This window comes from Equus asinus, chromosome X, assembly GCF_041296235.1.
Source record: "Equus asinus isolate D_3611 breed Donkey chromosome X, EquAss-T2T_v2, whole genome shotgun sequence".
NCBI lineage: Eukaryota > Metazoa > Chordata > Mammalia > Perissodactyla > Equidae > Equus > Equus asinus.
Window position 1 is genome coordinate 94,160,833 of NC_091820.1, and position 12,478 is coordinate 94,173,310.

Sequence of the window (12,478 nt, forward strand, 5' to 3'; positions counted from 1 at the left end):
GGATCCTAGATGATTAATATTAGGCTTCCGGAAGAAGTACCACTTTTCTAAATCAAATAAAACAATGTCTAACTTTGCAAATCTCACTTATTTAATAGACAGCCAATTTCTCATCTAGAGATTCTATCCCCTAGGCTTATGTAAGTCATTCATTTTAGGTAATTTTTATTTAGGACAAATGAGAGAGAAATATGGCACATAAAGGTGCTGTAAATGGATAAACAAAAGCACAGGATGAAGACATGGGTCCAACATGCTTTGAACACATCTCACAATGCTCTTTGCTCAATGACACACTTACTTCTGGGTGTGGAAACTGTCAAAGAGGGAGTGGGATGGGAGACTACAGCAGCAAGGAATGCTGCTCTTTCATCTTCATCATGCAAATTTAATAGTTTGAATGTTGGGTGGGCCCATTTGATAACCTATCATTTTGAGCTAAACAACTCTTCAACATAGACTTCCCTACTCCTAACAGTACAATGCTCATTCCTTGGCTCACCATCCTGCAGAAAGGAAGTAAAACACACCTCTAACCCCCTCGGGCAATCAAGAGGAATTTAGTCCAAAGCAGAAGGCAGACAGGCAGTCTGGAAGACAAGACTACACACCGGGAATGGGTATCTTCAGACTGTCAACAAATAATGTTGGTAGAAACATCTGCCGCCCACTTCAGTACCACCAGAATCTGGAGAGCATTATAAATTACACCAACTACAGAAGCAACTTTTCTGGCATTTTAATTACCAAAACATTACAGATTAATCACACAAACTTTACTTAAATGGCAAGTCAGTCATTTTCCTTCATGAGGGGAAACACCATACTAACGGAAGCCCTAAAGTGGATTGGGTTTCTTTGAAAATGGTGTTTTAAACCAAAGATCCAAAGCAGATAGTTTTATGGGTCTCTAATTAGCATCACAAAGGAAACACCAAAAGGTTAATAAGAGATGGTTAGTTTGGAATGGTGGTTTCCTGGTGCCAGCTCCAGCAGCTCAGTCTGTTTGCAGACTCATTAGCTGTAGAGATTGATTATTAGCTGAATTCAGGACGTGCTCACTTGCTGTGTTAGCAGTAAGGCTAGTAGGATTCCATACACCTACCCTACAGCTAACTAGGGCCCAACAGTAAGGTAATGTTTTCTGCAGCCAAAGAAGGAAGGTTTTCTTTACCTTCAACTTCAGTTGACATCAATTATAAATCTGAAAGTGTTTGGTGAAGCTCCGAGAGGCAAAATGAAATCTTCTAAGTTGACACTTGGCACAAACAAAGGTCTGGCTGCAGGTCTTTAAAATCCACTTTGTGCATAAACACTGTATTTCTGAATTCTCATTTTGCCACTAAAAAAAATCATCCAGTGTAACAATATCCAAACTCGATAGGGTACTCACAGATAATCACTCAGCTTCTAAAATAGTTTGATGGGCAGTGAGTCAAGCAAAAGAATTTGCATTTCGGGTTTCACTCTGGATTTTGCCTTCGATTTGTGTTCTGATATTAATAAAGTCTTTAAACCTTCAGTGTATCAATTTTTCTTCCAGAAAAAAATGGAACAGGTATTTATATGAAGCATGTCTCTGGAATAAAATGGCTCCTTGAACTAAAAGGGCTAAATTTTCTAGCTAATGAAGATAATAATAATAGTTCCCCCAAGTTTAAAATAGCTCATGTTTGCTTATGAATGATGGTTCAGCTTCTGCATCTGATTTCCTTTGGTTTATCAACAGTGCGCAGCCTGACTCTTATAAGCTGGAGGCATTTTTTTCCAATAAGTTGATTTTTAAATTAAATTAAAATCAAAACCATTCTTTTGGTTCACCTCCCAAATTAGAGCAACTGACATTCTCGTTAATGATTCAAAACAGCAGGTGGTGATGTCTTGGAACAGTTTGACCAGTCTAAATATCTTGGAACCTATACCATTCCTCTTCCCTCTCTTTTCTATGTATTAAAAGGGAAAGATTCTACTGTTCACACAGGTTGGAAACTCACACAGGGTGAAAGAGGAGGGGAAGAAAGCCAGTGGTCAAATATCTATTATTATCTAAGTTAAGGACAGAAAGGGGAGACTATATGAGCTTAGACATAGAGAAAGTGGCCACACAGAAATTGAAAAATTATCACTGGCACTGGATTTGAATTTGCAAACTCATGTCTGGGAAGCTGCCCCGCTGCAATCAACTAAGGTTATCAAGTTTCTCCAGGTGATTACAGCAGTGTTTGTTTACAGATACCTCTTTAAAAAGAAAGCAACATAATTAAGTTATGCTTTTATTGAAAGCAGATTACAGTTGCACTCCTGCATGACTTAGAGTCCAAGTACTAGAGAGTGAGTTTTAAGAACCCAAGCCTTAGCTACCCGGGGTAGGTGAAGATGAACGTGTTTTTAGGGTTCCAACTTCCGCCAAACTGAAATCTTCCTATTAAACTAAGATAGAAACCTTAAGAGTTTCATTTGCCACTAAAGTAGATATTACAACAGTTAAAAAGAACTACCTAACAATAAGACGATGTCATCTATTATTTCAGACTTAATAGCTTACAAGTTTGTTGTCTATACTGCTATGAAGAATAATGGAGTAAAACTATTATTTCTGATTACCAGGAACCCTCCAAAGACAAAGTGTCTCTCATGAGGCCACCTCAGTGAGAAAAAAAACTTTGAATGAATTCAACCACAAAGAGTTCATTTTCTGATCAACCCCTTTGGCCCCTTCCAGATTCAGTGCCTTTCAAATCACCTCTGCTACACACCATCTCACTTATTCCTCAAGCTATACAGTAGATCTTTGAATTGCATATTTTTGAGTGAAGTTCAGTGTTCATCATAAAACTTAAAATTCCACAACACCCTTCTGGCTTTGTGACCTGCACACAAATGTCCAGCCCCAAAGGATTTGCTCCAAAACAACTCTCTTTAGCACAAGCCACGGGGAACTGCTTTGGATTCTCTCTACATGGCAGAAAAATTGGTTTATGGGGCTCCATTCTGCCCAGTTGCAAAAGAACCTGTTTCATGTATCCACCTCGAGCTGTGTGTAAGCCTCTAAAAAGCAAATTTTCTGAGGGGTCTAAAGGTCAGCTCAAACCTTTTCCAATCTGGTGCTTGGTGATCTTTCCATGGCTGGAATTTTATTGGAGGTAAGCCTCATAGGAAGAGAATTTGAAAAGTCTTTCTTGTCAAAAAGCCACGTTTCCAAAGTGGATGTGTCAAATTAGCTTTCCTTGGGGACCAAAGTGAACAGGTAATGAGGCATCTGCTGACGACAGAGACCAAAAATACCTGGGACAAAGACCTGACCCTGGATGACAAGAAGCAACTATGGTAAGAGGGGAAAGCCATCTCACAAGTATTTTACCTGTACAAAAGAAATAACACATGATTTTCATATTCTTGAAATTGCTTTTTAAATTATGACTAGACCTAATTCCCCATATTTATTTCATAATAAAGGGGTTAAAGGGAAAATGGACAAAAAAATACTTCATAAATATTTACATGGCAAATTTAGATTGTTTTCCCATCCTGATGGAAAATTAATTTATGGTTCTTAATCATCTTATGATAGGACAGAAATAATGTTAAATAGATTAAAAGACTCAAAGAAGACAATCTTGATATTTCAATGGACTTTTTGAGTATGTGAAGCAACCTGTATGATCTAGCTCTACAAAACAATCTGATTTGATTCTCATCTGTTATCCTATTGTAAGTGTCCCTACTTATCATGGCCTACAGAACTTGCTTCATCATGAAGCAATTGGAAAATATTCACTTAGCAACTCACCTAAATATAGCACAATTTTATCTAGCATACTACATTGGGGCCTGGCTTCCACTATTCCTCCAAAGGGATCCCATTACACCAAAGTATCCTTTGAAATGCATTTTGCTTTCCAGCTCAAATAATCTTAATTAATTTCTTCACGGATCCTATGCAGTCTATTCCATACTGGACCATTTGTGCTATTGGGCCATAAACTCCTAGAGAATGAAATTCTTAATTGTTCAGTGTGCTCCCTTTATATAGCCATCATTCTCCAGTGCTTTCCAAGTGCTTAGAAATGCAGAAATTCTTAGTGTCAACCCATCAAGAAAGCCCCTGGCATTTATTCTCTTGATGAATAATGAATCCCTTACCACAGGTAATTATTTACAATAATAAATTTTAAAACAGATATTGAATATGAGACAATTAAAAGTTCCAAGTTGATCAGGAAAACATTCTTAGAAGAATAGTGATTCTACTTCAAAGAAGATGAACAGAACTGTCCTAAAAGAACTCTCTGACCAAAAGGCTCACGACAAAATAATACTAGCAAACAACTGCTAACAGCATGGATGTTTCCATTAGTTAAGGACAACTTTTTATTCCAGTGACTATCTTGCCAATAAAATGTAAATAATGCTTTGGGAGAAGTCCAATTATCTGGTGCAGCAATGTAGTTGAAATAAACAAAAACATCCACCTGTCACCTCTCTTCCCACCTGCCCAGCCATTGCTGAGACTAGGAATGGATAAAGTTTTTGGACATCAGATGAAAAGGGAGACTGGGCATTGAATACCATTGAGTGACGCTAAACCAGCAAGGTAACTGGTCATGTCACCATCTTACTGTGACATTAACAAAAAGTAAGCAGGAAGTTCAACCTCAGAGCAGATGGCTTTACAATGAAAATGTCTGCCATTGTGACATTGTTCAAATTAGAACATCAAAGGAGAATCTTTCATGATACTCTTACTGAAAATAAGATCTTGATTGTAACAGTTTTCTTTTATTGTTTCTATTGCTTTATCGACACAATATTAATAAGGTTTTTAATAGTCCCAGGCTCTATTCTTATAATCATTCCTAAAATCAGAATTATTCATTTCATCATTGAGCTGATTTTGGTCACCTCAGTAAACTCCAGATACGCAAAGTTAAAAAAAATGATAACTTTCATAGTCAATAACAGCAGTGGTTGACACATTCGATTCCTAGAGCCAGACACATAGTGGGCACTCAAAAATATTGTTGAATGAATAAATGATATATATCTGTGCATGGATTGTCCTTGCCTGGTATTAGAACACTGGATACCTGAGGCAAGATGAAGAAAACCTGAAAGTCACATATATAGATACACTGTATACATATGCATTCCTGTGTTCAAGTAATTAAACACTTCACCTGATATAATTACAAGGGGCTGAAGACATTTTTAAAAGATTCTATATGAGCAAAACCAGGGGGAAAATAACCACATGAATTTCAAAACAGTATATCTAGCCTCAAAGATGCTAATTCGGGTCCAGGGGGATCTAATCAACCTCTTTGTTGAAGTAAAGATAAAACTTCTTGACAGCAAATGCTATTCTGATAAAATGGAATTTTCAATTACTCTATGAACATCTGGTCCATGCTACCATTTCTGGAGCCCAGCATCACATTGCTTTGCAATGTCACAAAATATTCTCCACTGAAAATTCCCTATTTTGCCAAGAGACTAATTGAAATGAGTGTTTGAAAATTTAGTGAGGTGAGAGGTGAGTCAGGGGGATAGGTAAGAGGATAAAGAAGGGATGTTCAGTCACTGAATCATAATTTCATTAAAAGGCTAGTGGAAATGAAATTACACATTGTTGGTAGAGTGTTGAAAGTGTAAACATCTTAATACACCTGTGGTTGAAATTAGAACGTGCATAGTATGCAGCCTACAGAAGATTTTCATGGCTAATTTATAACAGCAGTTGCATTAGGCACAGATCAAGTTCTTCAAATCCATGTTTCACACAACAAACATGTTAAATGATATTCAGGTGATAAAACTAGCAAATGAACAAGTTTAGTAAAATGCAGAAGAACCTACACTTCCAGAAATAAAGCCATTATTATATTGCATTTGGGTGCATTTGGATGTGAAAAGCAGATAGATGTTATTGCAAATTTCTGTATGTTGCTTCCATTTGGTATCAATTAGCATGGGAGGGAAACCAATTCAGTGTTGTAGTGAACTTCAAATTAGGTGCATATTAGAGCAATTAAAGTCATCTTTTCAGTTGGTGAATTTATAATCAATAATTAAAATCATAGGTAGGAGGGACTGAGTGTGATTTGAAACAAATTAGTTGGGCTTGGAACTAGTATGTACAGGACATGATCCCTATAAACCCCAATTTGATATCAGGACTACATACTTAAGTAAGAAAAATGGGATATCCAAGTCATAGCAAATAGTCATGCAAAGAAGCAAGGAGGAGACAGAAGCCTATTAACTCCAGCACTACTCAACCCAGAAATAACCCTGATAGGAAGAGATTCAAACCCAGTGATACCCCCAATTGTGCAACAAACCCATTAGCCTCTGGCACCTCTGACCACCCTATTTGTCTGTTACTCTTCTTAGAGACTGTCTGCAGAAACTGCATAAAGCAAAAGTCTTGTCCCTGCCAGAAGGTGGTAATTTTACCAAATAACTCAAATTCAGGGAGAGAAGGCATTGGTTAAAAGATTTGAGTGTGACTCCCAAGCTTAGCACCAAATCACCTAAGGTGATTTAACAAATCAGGGGTAAAATCTGCTGAGTGACAACACTTACTTATTCTCAAGGCATCTGAGAGCTACAGAGAGATAGAATTCCACAAAGTGCTATATGCCAGTAGAAAGTATGGGATAAAGAATTGTCCATCACTTTCTTTTCTGAGAAGCCATAACAACAAGAACTGCAGTGCTTGGGACAAGCTGAGACATACTAATTCAACAGCACTGCCGATGATAAATGAATTTGTAATTCAGTCACCTGGCAATCAGGAAATTCAGCTCAGCCAGTTCATCAACCCACTGACCTGGTCTTAGGCATGTAGAGAGTGATACTAGGATTGATAATAATCCAGAAAGCAGAGATTCCTCTCATTTTCGCTTATCTCCACCCTGACCCAGCTCACGGATGTCTTTGGTTGGGGTAATCAAAACACAATCCGAAGTCAAGTGGCTAAAGCCCTGACTTCTGCCCTTTGAGTGTGAAAGTCTTCTAGACATTCTCCTTCCTTGGTTGAATATAGTGATTCTGGGTTCCCACCTCAAGGAATGTTCTCAGAGAAGGGTTAGTGAAAATTAAGCGTTACTGAAAATTAAGGGATCTTCTTTCCTCTGAGAGTAATGAAGCACCCTTGACATTCACACTGAGCATTCTTCTGCTGTAGTAAAGTTATAAGAACAAAGCCCAAAGAAACTTTTGGCAGTGGGAAGAAGCACAGGACCCAGGTGTCTCAGAAAGCAAGGAGCAAATATAGTTCGTACCTTTTTCTCACTGACAATCCGATATTAGCTCATTGAACAACCCATTCGTGCTCAAAGGAAAAATTAAGAGATGCATAAAATTATCTTTACTTTGGAAATCTTGAGATTCCCCATCAATCATGTGTCCACATATGTGCAAAGAAAGACGCTGTGCTAATATCCTGATTAGAAACATCTCAGAGAAAGCTACAGACATGAAATCAAAGGTAAGCCAAACTCCTCAAAACAGAGGTATAAGACACACTCTATTTGGTATACTTGGCCCAACTTTGAAGTGGTTCTGGTAGGACCAGAAGAAATATTATCAGGATCAAAGTTAGTCTGACAAGGTTGTTATAACTCTTGCTCTTCTCCAGAGACATCCACTCAAGCCTCAAGAATAGTTCATATCTGAAACCCCCAGGATTTCAGAGCACTTGGGGTTGAGATACCTATCACAATATCAATCTTTTTCCTCAAGAAATCTTTGAGACTGTCAGTGCAGGCATGAGTCCACAGGAGATTCCATTTTCCCTCCTTACCTTTCTAAATTGGTAGTCCTCAGAAGCAACAATACCATAATTGCCCTGGAATGAATCTAACTAGAACCATTCTCGTTAGAATGGTTACAAGATCAGGTATGCATGGTAAATTCAGTCGCTGATTGCCTTTCAACCACTGTACCTTAGGATAAAATGAGAAACATTCACTATGTGAATCCAGGTTTAAGACAGTAAAATGCTATAAAATGTTAATTGTTAAAATGGTTGCTGTTTTTTGAGGTGGCAATAATCAACCCAAGTGAACTGGTGACACAAGAGTTGTGTGGCTAGCCTAGAGTTGATTTAGGATACAACAATTAAGCATCATTATGGAAAGCTCAGAGGTACTGGGATAGCATAAGGTAGAGCCTGAGATGTAAGCAAGATCTGAGTTCCCTTTGTACCTAAACTTTAATGACTCAACCAAATTGAAAAGACCAAACCCAAGGGTTGTTCAAGGTTTAGCTACTGCTGGAATAATGGAAAAAATGAAGACACATACATGCAAATAGCACATTGAGAAATAAGATGTGAAAATAGAATAGCAAAAAGTTTGTGTCTATGTGTGTGTGATCATCATCTTATATATAGGAGAGTCTTGGGATAACGCCACACATTTGCTTTAGAATACACTCATTATTATACAATCTATACAGCATATATACACAATATATCCCATTTGTAAGAAGCACTCCCTCAAAAAGACTAGCTGCGATCCACTGATACTGTTTTCCTAGAGAAACGTGACAAAAAAATTATAATAGTTTTCTAGCCAGGCATAAAGTGAGAATCAATTATGACTATTTCCTTTCTTGGAGTCATTTCATTTAAAGAGCATCTAACTAAAACCCTTTCTGATATAAATGAAAAAGCATTTCTTTGAGACACAAGACTAGTAAATGATACATATCAGTCTGTATCCTGTGACACACTGCTAATCCTCTGAGAATTAAACAGTCTCTGTTTCAGTTATAGAAATGCTTAATTTCTTCACCTTTAGTCTTAGTAAGGTTGCCCAGAAAGTCTATTATCTCTGTGGATGTCACCACTCACCAATTAGGGAAGGCAGCAGTGCACAATCAGGAGTGACCTCTATATATTATAGACTTCGACACTTGGGTCTGCTAGGGAGGGGATGGATTAGACAATTTAATAGACTCTACAGTGACTAACCTTTTTTTCCCATGGAAAACATTTTCTTTTGTGGATTATACATTTTATTCCTTCAGATTCATTTACAAGACCCAAACGAAAGCATTTAATGATGTTTACAGTGAAATGAAACAGCTGAAGACCAGCACATAATCACCATATTTTGTTTTCTCATCTTTAAGTCTTTTAGCAGTAGGGCTTCCAGCTGAGCTTGCGTCTAGCTTCTCTCAAGACATAGCCAAGCATTCTGAAGGTTCACTGAGCCTAAACACCAAGCTGAATTCATAGTTCTTAATTGAAAAAGACAGGCTGTTTGCCTAGCATGCTTGCATCAGTAAAACATTGAAAACGATATTTGTGCCCAAGTCCATCTGAACATTCTGCTGTAGCTGAACTCTGCTAGTGCTTTTATACCCTGGTTTATGCCTAGCACAGTTTTAAATAGCTCCTCTTGCTAAAGCATGTGTGGCTGAGTTCACAAAAATAGACTCCTCTTCCGACATGAGGATGCTGCTCCTGACATGTACTTTGAGGTCTTTTCACACGCACAGAATGTTACATTGAGTCAGCCATGTTTTCTAATGCTGGTCTCTCCTATGACCAATGGCATGCATTTGTGTGGTAGCTGGGGGGATTTGGCATAGCAGCCCCACAGACAAAATGGGAAATTTGGTACTTTCTCTCCTCAGTAAAGAGTATGCAATCTGCCCTCAGAGAAGAGAGTCTCTCCCTGGGTAAGGTTAACCAGCCTGATATGGAAATAAAATCCATCCCTTTGGTCTCATTAGTGCTGTGTTCTATGCAACTTGATTGATCAGTTGAATTCATGTACTAAAGCAAAAAGAGGCATTTAGTCCTGGTGAGAAGGCATCTGTTCATTTCCTATGTGCTCAGTGCAGCTATTATTGAAGAGAATGTATTGCAATACATATATGTAGTCAGCTTTTAAAATGCCTGAGCATTATACAATCCTAGGAGATCCACTCAGGGAGAGTGAGGAAGAATCTTGTCAGGTATCAGAACACCTCAATACCCTACAGATGCTGCTGAGGCATGAGCAGAGTGCACACCCTGATAACACACTCATAGTACAGTAGCACAATGTGCCAACAAACACTCTAGGCTCTTTGGAATCTATGGTTGCAACTTACATCCAACCAGCCCTTACCATGGTCAGGCATCTGAGATCCCATGGAGGTCACACTGGTGTTCAGCACATCATTGACAGCAGTATCACAATACAGGCTCCGCTGGACATCATGCTCACTGTCAGTCTGGTCGCTCTCCTCATGCCCACTATCCTTCAGGCTGTTGCCCTCTAAGTCCTTGAAGGTGGAGCTGCTGGGTTGAAGAAAGAATGATAATTTAAAACTGTGATAGATCTGATTTTTAAAATCCTTCAGAGCCAGGATGATGTCAACACTGTGGTGAGGCCAACAGTGACTGGATTGCCCAACAGGGTAGGAAGAAGAGAAATTTCTGTGTAAAGGTAATGGAATGTAACATTGCAGAGAGGTTCCCACTAGTGGATGCGGATGCAGCTAACACTTTCATTCACTTTTCTTCACTGCGTTATTACTGGCAAGGCAGAAGAAGTTACAAATCTGAAATAATCACCTGAAAAGAATATCATCATTTTAAAAGGGTTTTTTTCTCTCCTTGTGTAACCAAAGTAAAATAATAATAGCTAATGTCTACTGAAGGATTACTATGCATGAGGCACTGTTCTAAGTGCTTGACACGAATTAACTTTTTTAATCATCACAACTCTATAAGAGAAAGGTGAGATTAACATTCCCATTTACAAATGAAAAAAACAGAGGCACATGGAAGTTAAATAACTTGCCCAAGGTCACACAGCTGGTAAAAATGTAGCAGATCTAAGACCAAACCCAGGTAGCCTGGCTCCAGTGCCTGGACCATTAACCACTATGCATACTCCCTCTCCAAAGGTGTCTACTGATCAACTGTAAAAATGAAAGTGGCAGAAATTGAGGTAATGCAATCAAAATAGAAAGGTTTATCAGGATCAGAGAACTCAGGTTTATTTTAACTGAGAAAGGCAGAGGGATAGATTCAATGAGAAAGAGGAGAGGCAACAGCTGTGAAGACGAGAGCCTTGGTGCATGGAAGGTAAGCTAAAAATGAGAACAAGAGAGTGAGCACTAATAAAACTGTGGGTGTAGTTATGCTAAGAACATAGAAACTTTCAGCTCAAGAGTTTGTGGGTAAATTTTTCTTGCACTTGTTAAATCAATCCACCATACAATACATTAAGCATACTATCCAAGAACCCCACACCATTTCTCATAAAATAGAGAATAATACATGAGGTACATCCACAGAGGCCCCACCTGCTATTTCTAATATTTGGTATATCCTGACAGAATCCACAGCTGTGCTACACCATGGACCATAAATTATGCATATGAATACCTAGTGAATGGTGAATCCATTCCCTAGTCAGCGAGGAAACAGCAAAGGCATACTCAAGAAAATGTGTTGTTGTCTCAACAAGAAAGAGTGGCACGTTTGTGAATTAGGACAAGTCCCAACAGACCTACTATACCTCTGAAAAGGGAGCCCTGTGGAGATGACACTGCAAACTCGCTTGATCTGCTCAACCTTGAATATCCACAGGCCTGGCTCTCAGAGGCTTTGATAAGAACACTCAGCACATATGATGAGGAGCTATGCCATGGCCACAATGGATGCATTGTCATTCTCCACACTCGGGTGAAAGGAATCACAGCAGATTTTCAACATATGACCAACCTAGATGTAGAATGCTTGCTGCCTTGAATATGAAAAGGAAAAGATCAAAAGGGCAGTAACTAGAAAGCCATAATTATAAGGAAATGAAGAGCAGGGGAGAATGACGCATTGACCTGTTTGCAAATGATTTTCAGAAAAGATAACTGAGCATCAACTGTATTAAAACTAAAATCACTCAATAGGCTAACTTACTCAGCTCCTCCAAATTTTATCATGCAGCTACTCAGTCCTGTGGACCCACCAGGATGCAGTTCTTTTCAAAAACCAATGAGCTTATAATTCTTTTATGGTCAAGATCAATTGGAAACACATGCTTTAAAGTGTGTCACTATTTCTAGCTTTATGGCACAGATTTTGGGGCTTCCTGTAAATACTAATTCCACAGCTTGAACAGATTCAAAGTTTGTTTCTTAGAAAACAATTTGGTCCTGCCCACATGCACTCTGGTACCTCAGCAGAAAGGAAATGACCTGCCTGGATGATATTACTGGCTCCTACATTTTAATAACAAGCATTAATTTTCAGACCTGCATCTCTGATATCTGAAGCATATGAAAATTTCTTTAATCCACAACACAAAATTATTACTTTAAGCCAGAGAAGTCAATCCTGAATTGACTGCATTTTAGCAGTTGCCCAAACCTGCTTGAGATATATGACCGTGAAGGATATAGTTAAGGACAATGCAATTAACCATCCCTTAGAGCAAGGTTTCTCAACCTTGGCATCATTGGCATCTTTGGC

The 12,478-nt window shown here is 38.5% G+C and overlaps 1 protein-coding gene across 1 annotated transcript in view; it reads right to left on the reverse strand.

Moving 5' to 3' along the window:
- PCDH19 (protocadherin 19) overlaps window positions 1-12,478 on the reverse strand; it is a 95,671-nt gene that overhangs the window by 23,789 nt on the left and 59,404 nt on the right. Inside the window, exon 5 of the mRNA XM_014829977.3 lies at window positions 10,128-10,300. Within this exon, the coding sequence (XP_014685463.1) occupies window positions 10,128-10,300 (173 nt within the window). The remainder of the gene's footprint in view (window positions 1-10,127; window positions 10,301-12,478) is intronic.